The 21,935-nt window shown below is 44.0% G+C and overlaps 1 protein-coding gene across 1 annotated transcript in view; it reads left to right on the forward strand.

The window, feature by feature from the left end:
- Positions 1-21,935, forward strand: part of CYFIP1 (cytoplasmic FMR1 interacting protein 1) — an 86,323-nt gene that overhangs the window by 27,759 nt on the left and 36,629 nt on the right. Inside the window, exons 14-21 of the mRNA XM_006861919.1 lie at positions 463-610; positions 1,857-2,010; positions 2,924-3,080; positions 4,214-4,310; positions 5,344-5,420; positions 5,828-5,936; positions 13,642-13,761; positions 18,847-19,046. Coding sequence (XP_006861981.1) covers positions 463-610; positions 1,857-2,010; positions 2,924-3,080; positions 4,214-4,310; positions 5,344-5,420; positions 5,828-5,936; positions 13,642-13,761; positions 18,847-19,046 — 1,062 coding nt within the window. The remainder of the gene's footprint in view (positions 1-462; positions 611-1,856; positions 2,011-2,923; positions 3,081-4,213; positions 4,311-5,343; positions 5,421-5,827; positions 5,937-13,641; positions 13,762-18,846; positions 19,047-21,935) is intronic.

Raw genomic sequence — 21,935 nt, forward strand, 5'->3', positions numbered from 1 at the left:
TGTCTTTCCTGGTGGTACTGGTGTTGGGGAGTCTGTGTCTTCTCTGATGATAATAGTGTTGGGAGTCCATGTCTTCCCTGATGGTACTGGTGAGATCACGTTTGTGCCTGGTGGTGGCAGGGTCCTGCTCTCAGTGCATCTGGGCCCACATTGAAAAATACGGATTCCTGTTTCTCAGCGGGGCCCTTCTCTCTCCCTGCCCTGAAGCTGAATTACTGCTTGCTGTGATGTGCGTTCAGGACATAAGAAAATTGCTGTCGGCTCATTTGTCCCTGTTACACCTAAGTCATATCTTCTAGGGGCACGGATGTTCCCGTGGAAGCTGTGCTTTGAAAATGTCGTGTTGAACTTGGCATTTCCCACATCCTTCCTTTCCCTTCAAGGGCATTTCTGTCCTGAGTGTCCCTGAGTCCCTGCAGGCTTTGGAGTTGTGTTGGGGGTACGACTGTCCACCCTGTTCAGTGTCCTGCAGGCCATCAGGAAGACAGTGTGTGACTGGGAAGCTGGACACGAGCCCTTCAACGACCCAGCTCTGAGGGGAGAGAAGGACCCAAAGAGCGGCTTTGACATCAAAGTGCCCAGGCGCGCCGTGGGACCCTCCAGCACCCAGGTTCTCCCCCCAGCCCGTTCTGCCCCCTCAGTGGTCGTGGTGATTCTCCTCTGGGAGGGCTGCATGTGAACCGAGGGGAGGGTGAGCACTGAATAGTCTGAGGACAATGCCTCCTGCTTGTGTGTATATAGAGATAACACATACACACAAGTGTTGTCTTCCAAAAAATGCATAAAAGAGCAAGTATTCAAGGCCTGGCTGGCTCTGATGCTCTTTGCCTCTAGCCATGGGGAACAATTCTCTGAAACAAAACCCAAGATAATATGTGGCACTCTAAGATAATTAATGTGCATTCAGAAGTTCATTTGCCTCTATGTCAACTCTTGCCTTAAAAATGTGGGTTCATGTCTCTTGTGTGTCTCTTTAGACTGTGTGTCTTGATCAATGCTCGTGTGTAATTGTAATTTTCACAATAGTCAACAGACTCCATAAGAGTGGAAATGAAAAATGTTGCTCTCATGTGTGATGAGTCTGAGACCACCAATCCTCTTCTGTCTTCTGAGCATGTTTCCCTGATTTTCATTAGCTGCCTTTAATATGCTACCTTCTTCTCCCACTCTAGAACCTGGTACTTCTTACTTACCTTCTGTGTGCTTTTATAATAATCTCATCCATAAATCTTCTAGAAAAGTGCCATCGAAGCACATTTCATGTCTAAATGAAACCTCTCTGCGAGGTTAGTCTGAGAGGAGGGTCTTGGTATCCTCTTGGAGGCAACCCCCTTGGTGTCTGTCTGCTGCCCCTGTGAATGTGTGTTGTCACTAACGGATCTCTCCCACCTCTCCCCCCCCGTCTGTTGGTGTTTAGCTTTACATGGTGCGCACCATGGCAGAGTCCTTGAGTTCTGCTGAGCTCCTTCGGCAGCTCAAGTCTTTGGGGATGGAAAGGCTCTTGCATGTGGTAAACGCGTTTCTGAGGCAGTCGTACATCTATCCGCCTCTTTTAACCTTTGGTGGTAAGACATCGCTTCATTTTTTTGTTGTTGTTGTTGACATTCACAGCACAGAGGTGAACTGTTCCGCTACAAGTTACTCTTTCTCCTGGGCAGCTGGGTGGCAGCTGCCAGTCCTGGAGGAGGCACCCGGCTGGCTGGCGTGGGTGTTGGCCTATGCAGCTCTCTCCTGCCCCACGCAGGCACCGGGCAGGTTGTAGCGGAGCAGTCCTTCTCTGGGGAGTTCTCTTGAGTTTGGCCTGTCTAATGTACTATGTATTTTCTCCCCTGCAAATGTTTCCTTGGCTGATGCAGCTTTACATGGTGAGAACCATGCTAGAGTCCCTCATTGCAGACAAAAGTGGTTCCAAGAAAACCTTGAGAAGTAGCCTTGAGGGCCCTACCATATTGGACATAGAAAAATTTCATCGAGAGTCATTCTTCTACACTCACTTGATAAATTTCAGTGGTAAGAGACTGACAGCCGCACCCAGCCACATGCTCTAACACCGCTAACGCCTTCAGAATGCTTCCAGTGCTTGGCCACCTGTGCAGGCCCCCACCCCAGGCATGTGGGATCGTGAGTGCATGTGGCGGGGAGAGGTTCACCAACACCACGTGTGATGTGGCTGCTAGAATAGGCCACAGGCCTGAGGGGGCCACAAACACAGGCAGATGTAACCTGCTGTCTGTGTCTCGAGGCAGGCAGAGATACAAAGTCCAGAAGTTGGACCCCCAACAAAGATGGGCCTGACCTGGTCACAGGTAGAAGGGACAGGTTGCCTTCTTCCTGGGGACCTCTGGCCATGCTGACCTGTGCAGGACCACACTCAAAACCCTCACACATGTCTGTGTGGGTCCTCACAACGTCCATGTTCACCCCTGCACCCGCTTACCTTGTCCTCAGCTATGACACTGCATCAGAGTAACATGTTGGAGTTTTAACTCTAAAAGAGTTGGGACATTCTACTGAAAACTGCCTTAATTTTCGCATTGTATTAATCCTGTACTGGTTGTGCATGTTTTGATGTACCCTCGAGGTTGGTTCTTAGTCTAAAGAAAAATAATTCACCTTGTTTCTTCATTTAAAACATGACTTTTTTTTCTCATGGTCCCTTTGAGGGCCTGGTGGGGTTGAGGAGGTCCTGTTGCAGGTGCATAGGGCCCCCTCTGGATGTGGGTGCTGACCCTCGGTGAGGGTGCCTGTGTGGGTTAGGGTGGCCGCTGTGTGCACAGACATCTGTGGTTGTTTGTACCCTGGTGTAGGCACATGGCACCTGCCCACATGCTCGTGGCCACCCCTGCTGGGTCAGGGAGACGTCACTTTCTTGAGTTTCTTTGTGCCGTGGAACATTAACGGGATGTTGTTTTGGTTCTTAAAGAGACGCTGCAGCAGTGCTGTGACCTCTCACAGCTGTGGTTCCGAGAGTTCTTCTTGGAGCTGACCATGGGCAGGAGAATCCAGTTCCCCATTGAGATGTCGATGCCCTGGATTCTGACCGACCACATCTTAGAGACCAAAGAGGCATCGATGATGGAGTGAGCATCCCGGGGAGGTGGTCCTTTCTGGTCCAGGCACCACAGGAGCTGGGAGATGGGACAAAGGGACTGGGCTGGTGCTGGGGTTTCATTTGGAAGCTTATAAGGCTAAGTTTCTTGCTGTTGAATTGAAACTAAGAATCCTGTGTATGGGTCCCATGCTGGGACCAGGCACGACCAGGAAGTAAAATGCTGGATGCTGGACCTTCCCCACGCTCAGCACTGACTTGCCTGGTGCAGTACCAGGGAAGGGGGTGCCCTCTTGCATCCCTGACCCATCTGACACCAGGAAGGAATTGTTCATTAAACAGCTGTTCTTTGAGGGAGGGGATGTAGAGTCTTTAAAAATATAAAGTCCTTGGAATGAAAAATAATCCCAAATGGAATATCCTGTGGTGAAGAGATTGGGTAGCCAATGGACTGTGTGTGCTTGTGCGGCCCACCATAGACATGCTCAGGACAGCGGCATCTATGGTCTTCCAAGGCTCCCTTCTTATTGATGGGGAGTTGCCATGTGGCTGTATTGGGTCTCCATGGTTGGATGTGGGATTCTGCGTGATGCTGCCTGGCTTACATGCTAGAGCCTCAAGTTGGGACCTCCTGCCTGGCAGAGGCTTTCAGAAGGAAGGCCTTGTGGCTGTCTTTTCTCTTGACCCAGGGTAGAATGAAGAAGGACGCTTGGCCATGGGCCAGTGCTAGACCAGGCCTATGGTTGTGGTGGGACTGCGACTGCTAGGCATTTCATTCTCCAAAATGAGAAAATACTGATTTTTGTTGCTATAAAAAATATTATTCGGTGTGGTGGTAGTGTGCTGTGGAGTTGGTTCTCACTCACAGCAACCCTGCATAGGCTTTCCAAGGCTGTAAATCTTTACAGAACAGAAAGCATCCTGTTTCTCCTGCGGAACCGCTGGTAGTTTCAAACTGCTGACCTTGTGGTTAGCAGCCCGACTCGTAAGCACTACTCTACCAGAGTTCCTTAAACACTAAAAACTTACCTAACGTTTTTGTTTTCACGTGAGAGAGGAAAGAATGACAGATTACATTTCCTAGGGGTTGGGAAGTTAGAGGTGGGTGTGCTCCCGGGTATGGGCTCGGCTTTGAGCAGCAGCTGACGGCTGCCCCTCCCACAGGTACGTGCTGTATTCTCTCGACCTGTACAACGACAGTGCACACTACGCCCTCACCAAGTTCAGCAAGCAGTTTCTCTACGACGAGATCGAGGCTGAGGTGAGCGGCTCATTCCAAAACAATGACGGTCAAAGGTGTTAAGCTTTTTATTTTTAAATGCTAGACAATTTTGAATGAAATAAACTTTTGAGAGCACATTTTGATGTGAGTCCCCTACAGTTCTCTCTATCTACACATGAAAAGGCATGCTGCCTATGTGCTCTTTACCAGATAACAGCTCATCAGTATTTTCTCATATTCTAGCCTATTGTATATTACAAGCATACCGTAAGACAGGTGTTTGTATTCAATAGAATGGATCCAACCAGTCTCTTCTGTTTCGTGCACAGACATATTTAGGAGATGATTCTGTCTCCAGGTGAACCTTAAGAGCATTTACTCCTGATAATCCCAGCAGATTGCTTTTGCATTTTATGGGTTTTGTGTTTCTGGGCTTAAATCCTCTGTCTTCTTATAAGGAGCACTTGAAAGTGATTCTTCAGAGACTGTGTTCTGGCTCCCTGGGCAGCTGCTGGTTGGGTGACCCCCTCCCCCCGCCCCCGTTCCTATCTGTCAGGGCCTTGAATCCAGTAGAGCAGGGCTCTCCTCCTTGTATCCTGTTCACAGCTGTGTGCGGTGGGTTCTAGCCCCCTTTGCAAGCAAGAATATGTGTTTTAGCAATGAAGTTTCTGGGAAGAAGTCCACTGTGGTGTCTGTCCATGGAGTCATTTCCATGCCAAGTGTAGCTGCCCTGTCCCTTCCCCACAACAAGCTCCAGGGTGGGAGTAGGGGGTCCTAGAAGCCAGTGCAGGTTAAGCCCATAAGCCCGCAGATCACAGTAAGAAGAACGTCTTCATATTCCTGTGTACCTAAGAGGATAAGAACATTTTTATCCCTGGTAGGAATCCTGATGAATTCCATTCAATGCTTATGTCTGGTCACACAAATAACTTGCTTTGACTTCTTGCTGGACAGTTAGGTCATTTCTAGTTCTCTCTTAGTCGCCTTAACAACAAATAATATATTTTTAAGTTGTGTTATTTGGTCTGGATTTAAGGGATCAAAGTCTAAAATGTGTGTTCTTTTCATTCAGGTGAATCTGTGTTTTGACCAGTTTGTGTATAAGCTAGCAGATCAGATATTTGCATATTATAAGGTTATGGCGGGAAGGTGAGTGTCTGGTTTGTGATTTCTGGGTTTTTTTGGAGGGGATAGTAAAAATAGATATGCAACACACCATGCATCCACTCAACAATTTTTACATATGCAGTTCACTGACATTGGTTACTTTCTTCACTTTGTAATACCATTTTCAGTCTCTTGTTTCATCACTGAAAACTTCTCCTCTCTGTCCCTTAAAGGTCTCTTCTGGTGCTGCAGGGGCAAGGTTGTTAGTTTAATCTCATATAAATAATTCTCTAAAGGCACAATGCTCAAGGAAAACAGTCATTATTAATTCATCTCAAATCTTGCTGAGTTTATATAGTTTTGATTTTGATACTAAATCTTTGGTAACTTGATTTGATTTTTCCATTAAAACGTAACAGTGCTTGAAAAGTTTTCCCTCTCTCTCTTAGTTTGCTTCTTGATAAACGGTTACGTTCGGAATGTAAGAATCAAGGCGCAACTATCCACCTGCCACCATCCAACCGTTACGAAACACTGCTCAAACAGAGGCACGTGCAGGTGCGTGAAATGCTTTCCTGGGTCATAGTGGAAAGGAGCTGCATATAATAGAAAATGTTGGAACTTTTTATGTAAGCTAACTTTTTTTTACAAATATTTTTCTAAACCTTTTACTTATTTTGTAGTTGAGAATACAGACAGCAAAACACACACGAATTCAACAATTTCTGTATGTACCACTAAGTAACATCCATTACGTCCTTCAAGTTGTGCAAACATTTTCACCTTCATTTTCTGAATTGTTTGTCCACATTTAACATAAATTTACGATACCCTAAAGTACATGTTTCCTCGGGAGAAAGATAAGGCTTTCTGCTCCCGTAAAGATTTACAGCCTCAGAAACCCTGTACAGGGTCGCTCTGAGTTGGAACTGACTCCACAGCACATAACCACCACCACCACCACCAAAGTTCGTGCATAACCTTTTTAGAGTTGTTGTCAGTTTGAGTCCATATAGCCAGTTCTTAAAAGAACCCATTGCTCAGCATAAACATTTTTTCTTAATTAAACTAAATTATTTAATGGTTGTAAGAAAACTTCTGCCAATAGTTTTTTGTTTTTAGGTTTAAAGATGATCTCAGGGCAATAGTTTCAGGCATTCACCTAGCCTTCATGACTCCAGAAAGTTTGGAATCTGTGAGGATTTGAAATTCTGGTCTGCATCTCGCTCTGTTTCATCCAGAGTCTTCTGTAGAGTGTTCAGTAATGACTGCCAGGCACCATCCTGTTCTTTTGGCAAAGAAGGCGGTTGTAGATGAAGGCAGTTAGCAACACATTCCACATCTTCCTTCTGTTCTGACCTTTCCTTTTACTCTGTTGCGTCAGGTGACTAGAGATCAATTTTTCTTTGCCACTAGTTATAGTTAACTACGGAGTCTTGGTGCAGCGCTGTGGGTTAGTGAGCTGGACTGCAAAAGCAGTTTGAGCCGCAAGGTCAGGGGTTCAAGCTCACCAGCTGCTCCTTGGGAAACCCTATACACGGTTGCTACGGGTCGCAACCTACTCGACGGCACTTAACAACATAACTAATGGTGAGGTAGTTTTTAAAGGTTCATTTGTTCAACGATTAAAGTCTTGCATGATACGAGTTCAGACCACAGTAATCCAGGTCGGGTTCTATCTATATAATAATTTCTCCTAATATGAAAGGACAAGAGAAATAAGGCCTACTTCACTGAAGTGCCTTATAAAACTAAATGAAATTATCTTAATTTACAAAATAATATACATACCCTAGAACAACGGAGTCCTGGTGAGGCGCTGTGAGTTAATGCGCCAGACTACAAAGCCATTTGAACTGCAAGGTTGGCCGTTCAAGCTCACCAGCTGCCCCTCGGAAACCCTATACAGGGTTGTTTTGGGTTGAAATTGACTCGACGGCACTTAACAACAACAACCCTAGAACAGGGTTTGTTACGATGGCAGAGCCTGGTAATTGCATAAAGCTTAAACCTTTATAATCAGAGGTACAATTCCTCTTTTTAATAGTGTTTGTTACTAACCTCTTGCCGTCTGAATGCTTTCCTCACGCTATGAAAAGTATTAGGGTACATGCAACTTCGTAAAGGTCCTAACGCTGTAGGGCCTTACTGACTTCTACAATCTATTGCAGATGCAGGAAAACTTTTCACCAAAGAACCGCTTTGTCCCCAAACCTCCTCTATGCTAATATTTATCATTGCCCCTATTTTAGCTCTTACCTTAGCACTAACTATATGAATTCTGCCCCCCTCCCCCAAAAAAAAGGATATCTGGGTTTTAATAGATATCAGTACATTGTGTGTGTGTGTGAACAGACTTATGAAGTATGAAAAGCTAAAGGAAAGAGCTGTTTCCGTTACAGCGAGCGTGAAGGGTGATTGGCAGTGTTTGCTGCTGTTGGTCTGTTTGCCAGTGCTACTGTATATAGGTCGTTCCTCTTTCCGTTCAAATGCCAGAAGCTTTAAAACAGTGAAGGTGAGAAACACTCATTAGCTAAGCTAGTGTCAGAAACAAGTTTTCTCCTAACCGGAACGAAAAATAAAAATATACAGTCCGTGTGTTTTGTTATTTTCACAAGCAGACAGATGTCCAGACCCCAACCCCATTGTTGTTAGGTCCATTTGAACTCGTCTTGACCCCCCAGTAGTGTAGGTAAGAACTGCCCTGTCAAGTTTCTAACGCAGCAGATTGCGGCTAGGTCTTGGTCCTGTGGAATGATGGGTAGGATCTAACTGTTGGCCTTTGCTTTGACCAATGAGCACTTTAACCACTGTGCCCTGGGCTCCTTTTTTAAAATTTACATTATTTGGGATTTTCCCCATTATCTTTTTGTTATACAACAAAAAGAATATTCTATATAGTGTTGCTATGCGTTACAACCGACTGGATGGCAGTTAACAATATGTATGTATGTATGTATATATATATATATATATATATATACATATACACATATATATGGAGCTCTGGTAACATAGTGGTTACGAATTGGGCTACTAACCTCAAGGTTGGCAGTTCGAAACTACCAGTGGTTCTGCAGAAGAAAGAGGAGGCTTTCTGCTCCCATAAAGATTTACAGCCTCAGAAACCTTGTACAGAGTCACTATGAGTCGGAACCGACTCCACGGTACTTAACAACAACTACATATATATATGTATGTATGTGTTTCTACGGAGTCCTGGTGTGGCGCTGTTGGATCAGCACTGGACTGCAAGGTCAGTTTGAACCGCCGACCTTGCAGTTCGGATGTAAAAATGGTGGTGAGTTAAGACTTCTGGCTTCACAAGGGGGAGAGAGACTCAAACTCAAAATCAACCCAAGCTGCCAATTTCTTGTGAGACCGAGGTCTGACATACGTCCACCCTCTGACTGTCTCTGCCCTCTCTGACACTAGCCATGCTCCCACAGGCCTCACCTATGGGCTCGGTGATTCTTTGCAGTGGCCACAGCACTAATTCATAGTCAGTGCTCATCATTCTGGGATTTATTGTTGGTAAGTGCTGTCTAATCAGTTCCAACTCCTAGTGACCCTGTGTAGGGTTTCCAAGGCTGAAATTTTTGTGGGAGCAGAAACCCTCATCTTTCTCTTGTGGAGCAGCTGGTGACCATGAACTGTCAGCCTTGTGGGTCGCAGTCCAGTGTTTATCCTACAGAGCTACCATACTCCCATGAGGTTTACTAGGGAAGTGAGAAGGGTATACTTTAGGGTCAACAGTTCTCCCTTCAGGAATGCTTCTTCTTTGCCATACTGCAGCCTAGGTCTATCTTGACCCCTCAGCCACATGGTCCCTAGGCCTCTGTCCTGTTCAGACGAGTGTTACAAAGCTCCTTATGCCAGTCTATAAATGTCCAAAGGGCACATTTTGCAAGCCAGACTCCTGCCCATAGGCACTTGGCTCTTCCCCGTCCATGGGCTGGGAAGCCGGCAGCTGCTCTGTTTCTCCTTTTAACTGCTTTTCCAGAAAGGGGTCTCACACTCTCCACTGATGGCTCTTCTTTTTTGATGGTCCTGGGATCATCTGTTCCTGTTTCTGACTTGGCTCTTTTTAATTAAACCTAGTCAGATGCCAAAATCCATCAATCCCTGCATTAGAGTTCTGTCACTATTTGCATGGTCCCACCCAAGCATTTGGTAGGGGTTAAAGACACTGGATAGAAAAGCCATAGTACCACAATATAACAAAAAGGAAACTGGGGAAATCCCACGTAATTCTACTATCTAACGTCAAACCATCATTTCCATCTGGGACTTGTTTTGACTAGTCCATTCAGATGTTTGATACTGTGATACAGAAAGGGTCCTAGAACTGTGCCACAGAAATGGAGTGGTTTTGTTGGTTTGTCGTGCGAAGGCCCTGAAAGGTAGGACTGCAAAGGACCGGCTGGGTGAGATGGTCTGAGTACAAGGATAAGGAATGTGTTGGTTAACAGACCCAGATTCTAAGGGCTTTGATGAGTCCTAGGGTAATTCTATGATGTTAAGAGTAAATTCAGTGCTGAGTATGCTACAAAAGTCCTAAGACTGTGTAACTTCCAAAATCACAATTCTAGGAAAGTAGGGTATTTGATTAATTGGCGTGGCACTGTGGGATAAAGCATTGGACCACAAGGTCAGTTTGAGTGATAAGATCAGTGCGGTTGAAATTCACCAGCCATTCCTTGGAAAACCTGGACAGAGTTGCTGTGAGTAGGAACTGAATCGATGGCATGTAACAATAACAGTATGTAATTTCATCTTAAAATGTTATCATTTCCACTGCACCATTCTGTGTTGGTTTCCCGGGGGCTGCTGTAATGGATTGCCATAAACTTTGATGGTTAAAGACAATAGAAATTTGTTTTTGAGACCACAGGTGTGTAACCAAGTATCCACAGGAAAATTCTTTCGTCTCCCAGTTTCTGGTGGTCCCTGGTATTTGGTATTTCTTCACTTGTGACAGTGTAACTGTTTGCCTCCGACTTTCTCCCTTCCAGTATCAGATCTCCTCCTTTTTTTTTTTTTTTTTTACAAGGTCCCCCATAATTCACATTTGTCCCACATGCAAAATGAACATTCTCTCCATTCCAACATCCCCGTAAGTCTTAATTCATTCTAGCCTTAACTCTTAACTCTAAGATCTCATCTAAATACCAACTAAACCAAAGTCCCAAATCTCATCAGCTGGATCAGATATAAATGAGACTGGTTGTGATTTTGTCCATCTGTGGACCTGCTTCTGAAATACGGGCCGGTCATAGGATAGACAGTCTTATTCTAAAAGGAAGAAATTGAAAGAATAAAGGGGTCACTGCCCTAAGCAAGTTCAAAGCCCATTAGAGAAAATTCCATCAGGTCTGAGACCTGAGAATAATCCTCTGTGCTTGCACACATCTTCGGAGGGCCCATCAGTTCTTATCTCTGGCCCGTCCTTTCTGGCCCTTGCTCTTGATCAGCAGCCTTGGACAGCAGTTTCTTTTTTCTTGAAGGATAGCACGTTTGTAGCTTCATGGCTTTCAGGAATCCCTGGGTGGCACAAATGGTTAAGTGCTGGATACCTTAATTATTTAATCCACTGCCATCAAGTTCATCCTGGTTCATAGCAACCTTCTAGGACCAAGTACAACTGCTCCCTAGGGCTCCTGAGACAGTAAATCTTTAGGGGAGCAGAAAGCCTCATCTTTCTCCCTCAGAGCAGCTGGTGAGTTTGAACTGCCAATCTGGCAGCTAGCAGCCCAATGCTTAACCCACCATACCACTAGAACTTCTTAATTATCTAATATTGTTGTAACAAAAATATCAGACGTGGATAACTTTAACAAACAGAAATTTGTTCTTTTACAGTTTAAGAGGCAAAAACCTCCAGTGCTGGCTTTCAAAGGTTTTCTCTATCAACACTTGGGGAAGATCCATGTTTCCTTTAGACTTGGCATTCCTTACAGGTCTCCCTGTGTCTTTGTATCAATCTCCCTCCAGATCTAGGAACTTAATTGTAAAGGGCCCAGTTTCAAAGGACACATTCTACTCTTGGTTCCTCTTTCTTGATGGAAATAAGTCCTTGGGAAGTCTGGTTGTTTCTGTTTCCTTCTTACCTCTTAAAAGATGAAAGGTGTTGCAGGCCACACCCCAGGGAAACTCTACATCCAATTAGGGCTGTGATAGGATTAAGTGTGTTGCATCATGGAGGCAGCAGTTAAGAAATCAAAGGATGTATTGAATTGAACAAATCTTCCACAAAAACCTCTTGCAAGAGTTGAAGAAGAAAACCTGTCACTTTGAAGACTCAGGCGTACCTGACTCGGTCGTGTTATTTTCAATTGCCTATATCGGAAACCCTGTACAGGGTCGCTATGGGTCGGACCCGACTCAACGGCACTTAACAACAACAACAACAATACAATAAATAGGTAGACAATAAATAAGGAAGACAGGAGAAGAATCGATGCGTTTGAATTATGGTGTTGGTAAAGAATATTGACTGTGTCATAGATTATTTCGGAAGAAGTACAGCCAAATTGCTCCTTAGCAGTAAGGCTGGCAAGATTGCATCTCATGTGCTTTCGAGGCGTTATCAGGAGGAACCAGTCCTTGGGGAAGGACATCTTGCTTGGTAAAGCAGAGGGCCAGCGGAACAAGAGCAAGACCCTCAGTGAGATGGACAGACACAGTGGGTCAAACAGAACAACTGTCTGGATGGCATAAGACTGAGCACCTGCCAACAACTTTCCCGCCATCCATCCTTTTGATGGGCTATCACAGTAGGTCACGTCATGGGGGGGTCATTACACAACTGCCAGATACCTGAGAAACCCACCTCAGCCACATTGATGCATATTCTGTGGAGGGGGGGGATACAATTCAATCTATGATACTGGATGGCTGTCAGAAATGTTGGTGGTTCAAACATTTAACTCTGCAAACCTGGGGTCACCATGCTGCTAACAGCAATAGCAGTACCACTGAGAGTTCTCCACAGACCTTTTCTGGATGACCTCATCTCTGTTGACTTCTGCGAAGACTCCAGTGTGATGCTGGAGGATCAGCACTGGACTCCAAACCACAAGGTCGGTAGTTCAAATCCACCAGCTGCTCCTCGGAAACCCTGTATGGGGTTGCTATGAGTCGGAACCTACTGGACAGCACTTAACAACAACAAGATGGTTGATAGGATCCCCAAATTGCAAGCCTGATCTCTTTAGCCAGCGTTTCTCTAGCCCTTTCCTTAGCCTTCTTTCCATGACATCATGCTCTAGAATCTTTGGCAGTGGGGGCAGACTGAGAATTTTCAAAGTCATCATGTTCTGGTTCATTTTTGCACAGTTCCTTTCTCAGTTTATTTCTCTCTTCTCTCATTTTATTGTAAGCAGCAAGGAGAAACCAGCTGCACCTTCCACTTAGCTTGAAAATCACCTCAGGTAAATATCCAGCTTAGCTTTCTATATAATTGTAGAGTACGAGTCAGTGACAATACAATAAGGATCTCCTCCTTTTCTTGTTTACAATAACGTATTTCTCGTTTGCTTCTAAGGACTCACCAGCAAAATCTGTAACATCGTTAATTTTATCAATGGCTCTGCTCAAGGCAATCTAGGCTTTTTCTATCTCGTTTCTCAAAATAATTCTCGTCTTTGCTCATCACCCGACTCTACAACAATGTCCACAGTTTTACGTATTTGTTATAGCACTGCTCTCTTCAGTCCCAAAATCTGTATTCATTTTTCTGCCTTGCTGTGAAAAGTTGTCATAAACTGGTTGACTTAAAACCATTGGAATGTATGATCTCACAGCCAGAAGTCTAAAATCAAGATGTTGGCAGAGGCAACAAGAGGAACCTCTGAATGCCCCAGTGGATAATCCTTGTTCTTTTGATGGTTTCTAGCATCTTTTGGTTTGTGACGGCATTGAATCCCATCTCTCCTTTCTTCTCATGAGCTTCTTCTGTTTGTGTCAGACCTCCTGTGTCTTCACTCATTGGATTAAGGTCCTACGCTAGATCCAGAATGATTGACCTCAAGACCCTATTTCTACAAAGACCTTCTCACATTTTAATTAGGGTTATAGGTGTAGGGGGCCAGGACATAGACATAACTCTTGTGGGGGACACGATTCATTTCACTTCAGCTTTCTAAACTTTTATTTTTTTGTCTTTTGAAATAGTTTCTGGAGGGACTTCGTCTTTGCTTGTTTATGTTTTGTTGGTAAGATTTTAACCTGCTTTCCCTGACATCCCCGCCCCTCTCACCAGCTCCTCGGCAGATCAATAGACCTCAATCGTCTGATCACACAGCGTGTCTCGGCCGCCATGTATAAGTCACTGGAACTGGCAATTGGCAGATTTGAAAGTGAAGACCTGACATCTATTGTTGTGAGTACCCCCTACACCTACACAGCTCAGGAGATGTGATGGTAGCCTCCCAGCAGTGGAACTCAGTTTGCTTTTGTCATTATTGATAGGATCCACTTCTTGTATAAAAATGAAAAGATACTCACTAACTGAAATTGACATACCCTAGGTATTTGGTTTAGAGTGTTAGCATCTAAAAAAAAAAAGATTTACAAGTTTTACAAGTTTTCAGATGGTTAAAAAATTCTAAATTGATTTCAAAGAATAGGTAATCTTGAGCAAATTGTACCTACCTATGACAAAAGATAGTTACTTCATTAATATAAGTAACATGCTTATATTACAGTATATAAAGATTTGTTTTTTGTAACAAAAAGATGTTTTTGAAGTGAGCCTGATGTGATTAAATTTATACAAGAGAAATCTAAAAACTTCAGTGTGAATTAAGATAACTTAAGTATATGGTAAGAAAGTGCTTTGTTATGGGTGTAAGGACAACATTTCATAAAAGATAAAAGTGCCCAAACTAGCTGCAATTTAATTTTGTTGTTGTTAAGTGCCATCGAGTATCAGGTACGACTCATAGCGTATAGAGTATCCTGTGTAGGGTATCCAAAGCTGCAGTTCTTTGCGCGAGCAGGAAGCCTCATCTTTCTCCTGTAGGTTTAATGTAATCCCCACTGAATAGTAATATTTGATGTTATTGTTGTTCAGTGCCATCGAGTCAGTTCTGACTCATAGCAACCCTGTGCAGAGCTTCTAAGTAATGGCTGGTGGGTTTGAACTACCAACCTTGTAGTTCGTAGTCTTTGATTAAAAATTTTTAAGTTGATGTGGTGAAATAAGCTCTAAAGCTATCTAGGGCTGCTCTGATTGCAAAAAGGGTAAAAAGGGGGAGAACTTACACTGTCAGATAACAACATGGGCTATATAGTAAGTGAAACAATATGATCTTTTCTCCAAAGCAAAACCATAGAGTAGTAGAATCAAATCAACCGTTGACAATTTAACAAATACTTGTGTGTGTAAAGAGACTGGATCATATGACGACATCAGGAGACAAATGGACAGTAGAAACAGATCTTTTTGTGACACTTAAAGTAAAAGGAGCCCTGGTGGCACTGTGGGATCAGCATTGGACTGCTTAACCACATAGTTGCCAGTTGAAACCCACCGGCTGCTCTGTGGGAGAAAGATGAGGCTTTCTGTTCCTGTAAAGACTGACAACCTTGGAAGCCCTATACAGGGTCACTATGAGTTGAAATTAACTTGTTGGCAGTGGGGTTTTGTTTCTTGGTAGAGTTAAGGAGTCCTGGTGTGGCGCTGTGGGCTAATGCGCCAGACTCCAAAGTCGGTTTAAACTGCAAGGGCCGGTGGTTCAAGCTCACCAGCTGTTCCTTGCAAACCCTATATAGGGTCGCTATGGGTTGGAATCGACTCGACGACACTTAACAACAACAACAGTTATGATTAGTGTGCCCAAGAAAATGTGAATAGATTAAATGTAAAGGAGAATTTCTTCATGTAATTGAAATCTATAAATAAGAATTAGCTGTCTCTATAGCAGTTTGAACACAGGAAAAGACAGGCTTAGTAAACTGGAAAGTTGTTGTTAAGTGCTGCCAAGTCCGTTCCAATGCATAGCAACCCTGTATAGGTTTTTCAAGGAGTTGCTGGTGAGTTTCAACTGCCACTTTGCTGTTTAAACCATCCTTGCAGTCCAATGCATTAACCCGCAGTGCCATACTGGAAAGTAGACATTAGAAAATATCTAAACAATAGTATAAAGGAAAGTCAGATATATACCAGAAAAGACCATAAAAAGTATGTGGGAAACGGAAAAATGGTCTCATATGTGATTGGCGTCATCTCTCAGGAAACGAGAGACAGAATGGTGTGGCATCAGGTGTCTGAAGGAAGAACGGCAGGGAATGTGTCAAACTGCACAGTACACGCTGTGGCTTTGCCATTTGAGGATGTTGACCCAACGAGGTGTTCCAGTATGAGGGAAGGAGGTATGGTGAGCCACGATGAGGTGGCCAGAACTACCACCCCTCTGGCCCCCTGACCTCCATAAGCTGCTGTAAACTCCTCCGCTGAGTATTCCACTGCAGTGGTGGTGAGTCTTCAGGAATGAATGATCATTCAGACCCGGTGCCCAGTAAGCCCAGAAAAGCCTGATGATTGATTGCCCTTCTCCACTGCGCGCTCATTGTGACAATGGCTACATGATAGTTTCCACTGGGGAAGGCTAAGAGCAAGACTTAGAGTATGCACTTCTGGTAGGGTTGCAGGCCCTTTTGCTCTTTCCTTCAGGAGGGGAGGCTCAGGGTCTAGGACTTGGTTGGAGAGCAGTGGTATTCTTTTGTGGTGATTCAGGTCAGACTGCTGTTCGGTAGACCTGGACCAAGTTAGACATTAGAAGACTGCTGTCTCTGTCAGCCTGGCATACCATGGCTCTTATGCTAAGACACCTCGTCATACCAGACATCCCGAATACCACTTGAGTCCTGCTGCCTACTGCTGTCACTTTGGAAGCCCAGTTTGATGACTCAGTGCTCATGGTCATTCATGGCCAATAGAGATGAACTCAATGCAGAGACATCTTCAAAATGCTTGTGGTAAGATGAGGTTCGCTGACATAACCATGTTCAGCCCTGCCCACTTCAGAACTAGTAAATCAAAATTCCTTTCTAACACAGAGGTGCATGGGAAGAGAAACTGTGGGAAGATCACTCAGTACGGTCAGGATGGGACGATGGGGACAATTACAAAAGAGACGGCTCTCAGAAACGAGAAGCAATTGCTGAACAATACACTTGTTTTTGTTTTTTAAAAAATGAGAAGTTCCAGAGTTATGAAAGTAATAATAACTATTCAGACTAACCCTGCTTCATTTAAAGTGTAGGAAAACTGATTAAAGTGTAGTTGAACCACAGATGAAGATCATGGCCAAATCCCGTTTTACTAAAATTATCGTAAAAGAAGCAAATACATGAAAAATACAGACAAGGAAAGCATACTAGAAAGATAAGTGTGAAATTTTCTTGAACTGTAGCTTGCTCTCTCAAAATGAACTAATATAAAGTCATAGATGCCATGAAAGAACAACATAAATCAGAAGTTTAACAAACTTTTGTAATGGGAGAAAAGAAAGCTGTGAATAGATATACTGGTACTTAATGGAAGAATGAGCTACAAAAGAAAACATATATTTAAAAAATAAAGCCTAATCCAGAAACAACACAATGGGATCGTATTTTCAAGAGGAGTAGAAGGAGAAGTAATGTTTTAATGAAAAATATATGAAGACAGAAAAAGGATTTGAGAGAAAATTGTATATAGAAGATTAAACGTACATATTATATATCAGTGAAGAAGAAAGCTAGACCAATGGAATGAAACAACTCTCCGGTCTGTTCTAGCTAACTGTTTGCTACACCAATTGTATTAAACCAGTTCAGAGAAGCTGAGATAAATGTGTGGTGGATAATAAATCCCACTACACATGCCTAGTGCATTCTGTAGAAATCTAAGCTTCCCTTTCTCATCCCATTGACCAGGGGTTAGGTTAGCATGCACTAGCCTCTTCTCTGTATCCTAGATTCACTAACTCCAGGGGAAGGGGGCTGTCTTTAATCTGGCTGGGATGAAAAAGGAGTTATCAACACATAGGACAAGTTCCAGGAGGGATCTCGGCGTGCAGAGCTCTCCTGCTAAGACCAGATACTTGCTCTGTTCCCCCAGAACGGCATCATCTTCCAGGCATTTGTTGGTCTCATGTGTCATAGCCGTGATAGGTCACATCCTGTCTTCTGAGACCCAGTCAGAATTGGCAGTCCCTCTTGGGCTATTCAGGCCCTGCTCACTGGCCTCGTATGTGGTCCAACTATTAGGACCAGGCCCCAAGGCCAGATTGTTTACTGCAAGGCATTCCACACCTTGCAGTAACAAATATTAAAAAGTGCATTTGCAGAAAATGTGAATCAACTAAAAAACAACTGCCTCATATATCTGGGAAGCCGGTCTCCTTCCACATGGCTCTGTCTCTAGCAGCCTAGCTGTTAGCCGGCTCTTTCAGCTGCAACTTTTTCCTAGTTATTAACCAGCCCAGATCGGATCTGGAAGCTCTCTCATTGGCAGCATTTGGGTTCCTTTCCCATTAGACCTGGGATGGGCTTCAATTTCCCAAAGGACACACTCCCCTCCCAAGTCCTGTCAAAAAGGAGACCTTGAAAACCTCTCATTTCAGTCCTCCAAGCCATCCATTCATCATGAGTTACAAGGCAAACTTCCCTCATCAGATCCAAGTTTGACCAATCCTCAGTTACCCATGAAATGTCACTAACCCAGGGATTGTACACAAAAATAGCATTTTCTGCAAAAGCCCTCTGGGGTGTAAAACCACGTGGGAGGCTCCCCAAATTGCTTCTCCAAAGTACTATGGCAAAAGACCACATGAGTTAACTCACTGACCACACAACTATTTGTTGGGTTACCCTGCACAGTGGCTACAGTGGTGAAAGAGTTCAAAGACAGGGTCCCTAAGCTCTGAGGTCGGTAAGATCAGAGGCTGGTGTATATAAATGAGTGTTGGCACCTGTGAGTACACTGGAACTCCTAGAGGAAGAATGGGGCCAGGCCAAGGGTGTTGAGAGGAGTTTAACCAGTGGGGGCGCTGTGCCAGTTTGGAGTGTGTTGTGAGGTGAGGGGCAGCCCCTTTAGGGCTACTTGGTTGGAGTGGATTCCTCCCCTTTGGGAGGGTGGTGAGCAGTTCAGGGGTAGCAGTTGTAGAGAATGAACAACAGCTCCGATGAGGCAACCACAGGTAGATGGACATGGTCCAGGGTTCCCGGGAAGATGTGATGAATTCAAGTGTAAGAAGGAAACTAGTTTGACATAACTTAAGCCTGCCCTGGGTACTCTTGGCATAGGCCCACAGACAAACCATCATGTCTTTCAGTGCCAAGCTCCATCCACAGCTAGCATCTGACTGCCCTCAGCGTGGATGACTCTGCCTGCGTCTCACTGAACCTCAATATGCCTTCTCCTTCCCTCAGCCTTCCCTTTATTCTGACCTTACCTGTGTTTCTTGTGACTCTTTAGGAATTGGATGGCCTCTTAGAAATCAACCGCATGACCCACAAGCTACTGAGCAAGTACCTGACACTGGACAGCTTTGATGCCATGTTTCGTGAAGGCAACCACAACGTGTCGGCGCCCTATGGAAGAATCACTCTCCATGTCTTCTGGGAGCTCAACTACGATTTCCTGCCCAATTACTGTTACAATGGCTCCACCAACCGGTGAGTGTGACCTCGAGATTGCTCATGGAGGGTCTGAAGGCCCCTGTTGTTAAGTGCTGTTGAGTTGGTTCTCACTCATCCCGAGAAGCGACTGGTGAGTTTGAACCGCCAGTCTTGCAGTTCAAACTGACCTTGAGGTTGAATGCTTTTACTATGGTGCCAGGTAGTATATATGTGTTGATTGCTTTGGACAGTATGGACATTTTCACAATGTTAACTCTCCCTATCCAGGAGCATGGTCTATTCTTCCATTGTTGTAAGTCTTTTGGTTTCTTTTGTAGTAGTGTTTTGTAATTTTCTTTGCATAAGTCCTTTGTTTCTCTGGTTACATTTATTCCTAAATATTTCATCTTATGGGTGGCTATTGTAAATGGTATTGCTTTCCTAATTTCCTTTTCAGTGTTATCATTATTATACAGGAATGCAACTGACTTTTTGTATGTTGATCTTGTACTCTATCACTTTGCTGAATCTTCCAGTGAGGTCTAGTAGTTTGTTTGTTTTTTTGCTGCGTTTTTTGGGTTTTCTATATATAGGATTATATCATCTACAAATAGAGAGAGCTTTACTTCCTCTTTGCCAATTTGGATGCCTTTAATTTCCCTGTTTTGCCTTATAGCTCTGGCTACGACTTCCAGCACAGTAATGAATAGGAGTGGTGATAAAGGGCATCCTTGTCTGGTTCCTGTTCACAAAGGGAAGGCTGTCAGTTTCTCTCCACTGACAGTGCTGTTGGTGCCAGATAGTGTGTAAACGGAAGATCTCACACAGTTAGCTTTGTCCACAGGCTTCCTGTGTCCACCAGACCATTGTCTTCCCTTCTCCCTCTGTTCCCTGCTAGCTCTCTTATCCAGAATACTTGGGCCCTAATGGACGCTTCCCATTGGAAGAAAAGCTCTGATCAGACCTATGGGCACATGGGCATAGGTTTGAACAACAGATTGAGTGACCTGTCCATAGTTTGAACCTGGGCAGGTGGACCTTCAGATCTGGTCTGTAGACTGATACATCCCACCTTTCAGTTTCAAGTATACCTGACATTGGAATGTGCCAAATGATTCTTTACCCTATGTGTTCCTATATTGAAATGTTGGTTGGAGGAAGAGTGAATCTCTTGGTTAACCTTCTGCCCACTTCTGAAAGTTTCGCCAATGGAAAGCTTATGAATAGGAGAAGACCATTATTTGATATAGTACCAGAAGATGAGCCCTCTGGGTTGGGAGGCACTCAAAATATGACTGGGGAAGAGTTTAATGGTGTAAATGGAAGAAAGCTTTCTTAAGGGGCAGAACTCAAAATAAGAAGAAACAGATGTAAACATTTATTAATAATTGACCATGGAATGTATGAAATATGAATTTAGGAAAATTGGAAGCCATCCAAAACTAAAAGGAACTCACCTAGCTTCAGGACTGATAAGCAGGATCAGCAGTCAGGCTGCTAACAGCTCTAGGATCCGTTGAATCCTGCACCCTCCAGCACTTAGATGTTTTAGCAATAAGTCTAGAGCCATTGATACTTCTTCCTCACTAGGTCCAGTCAGCATAGTGTCATCAGTGTAATGGACCAGTGGACATCTTGTGACAGGAAAATAAAATCAAAGTCCCTGCAGAGTAAATTATGACATTGTGCTGAGGAGTTGTTATAGCTCTGTGGTAAGACAGTGGAGGTGTCATGATTAAGAACCAATGAAATTGAAAGAAGTCCAAGCTGTACTGAAGGCACTGGCAAAAAAAAAAAAAAAAAGCTCCAAGAATTTATGGAATGTAAATTGAATTATTTTAACAAACTGATGAAATGTGCACTCATTTGTGCCTAGGTATTTGGAAAACAACTACATGGTCAACTGCTTACACACAAGTTTAGGTTGATGCTGAAGGAAATTAAAACAAGGAACTTGAAAATATCCCACTTCAATTTAGAGACCACCTTAATTTAGAGATTTGATGCATTAGACATTAATGACTGAAGACAAGAAGAGTTGAGGGATGACATAAAGAACATCATACAGGAGGGGGAAATAAGGCCATTAAAAAGACAGGAAAGAGAGAGAGAACAAACAAGATGGTGGATCGGGCAGCATTGCAATGAGGAGCTCCGTCAGCAACAACACAGAATACCGGACCAAGCAGGCTCAGGGGATGGTGCGAGAACTCTGAACCACATATAAAGGAATATTTACAAGGTTGGAAGGCTTACAGTTAGAGCAATTTGTAACAGATGCAAGAAATCCAGTGCTTTCTAATTCAAGACACTGTGCTGCTCCTGAGGCCAAGCAGGGGAAGGATCAGAGCAGCCACGGACATCAGGAAGAACTGCGGAGATAAAGGTGTGGACGTTTTTTGTTGTTGTTGTTGTTGTTGTTTTGTATCTGTTCACTGGTCTCTCACTGTCTGCGCACCTCCATTCTGGTGACTACAGGGGCTGCCTGGGCAACTGGACACCCCACCCCCATCCCCAGAGGGTTCTACTACGCATGTACACGATCTCAAAATTTAAAGTGACAGTTTCCACTTAAAACCAGTGGCAGCGTAAAACTGCCACAGCTGGCCCTGAACTGTTTATCACTAGGAAAAAGGCCTGAAAGGGGATTGTGGAGCAGGAGAGGCAGACTGAAAAGGAAATAGGCCGAAAATTAAATCCTGAGTTATATCACAATGACCAACATGTCATCTTGAAATTTCTCATGAAGAAGAGTGAAAAGGGCAGCCCATCTCCTAATCACATCTACCTGGAGGCAATCAGAAAGCATAAAAAATTCTAAAATACACATCCATCTAAGTATTAAGGCCACAGATAACTCCTGAATATGCCCAAAAACAGACACGATGACCATATCAGCACATGTCCAGAAACAAGATAAAGTGAATGAGGCAAATGAACTAGAAG

Source organism: Chrysochloris asiatica, unplaced genomic scaffold, assembly GCF_000296735.1.
Source record: "Chrysochloris asiatica unplaced genomic scaffold, ChrAsi1.0 scaffold00044, whole genome shotgun sequence".
Taxonomy (NCBI): Eukaryota; Metazoa; Chordata; class Mammalia; order Afrosoricida; family Chrysochloridae; genus Chrysochloris; species Chrysochloris asiatica.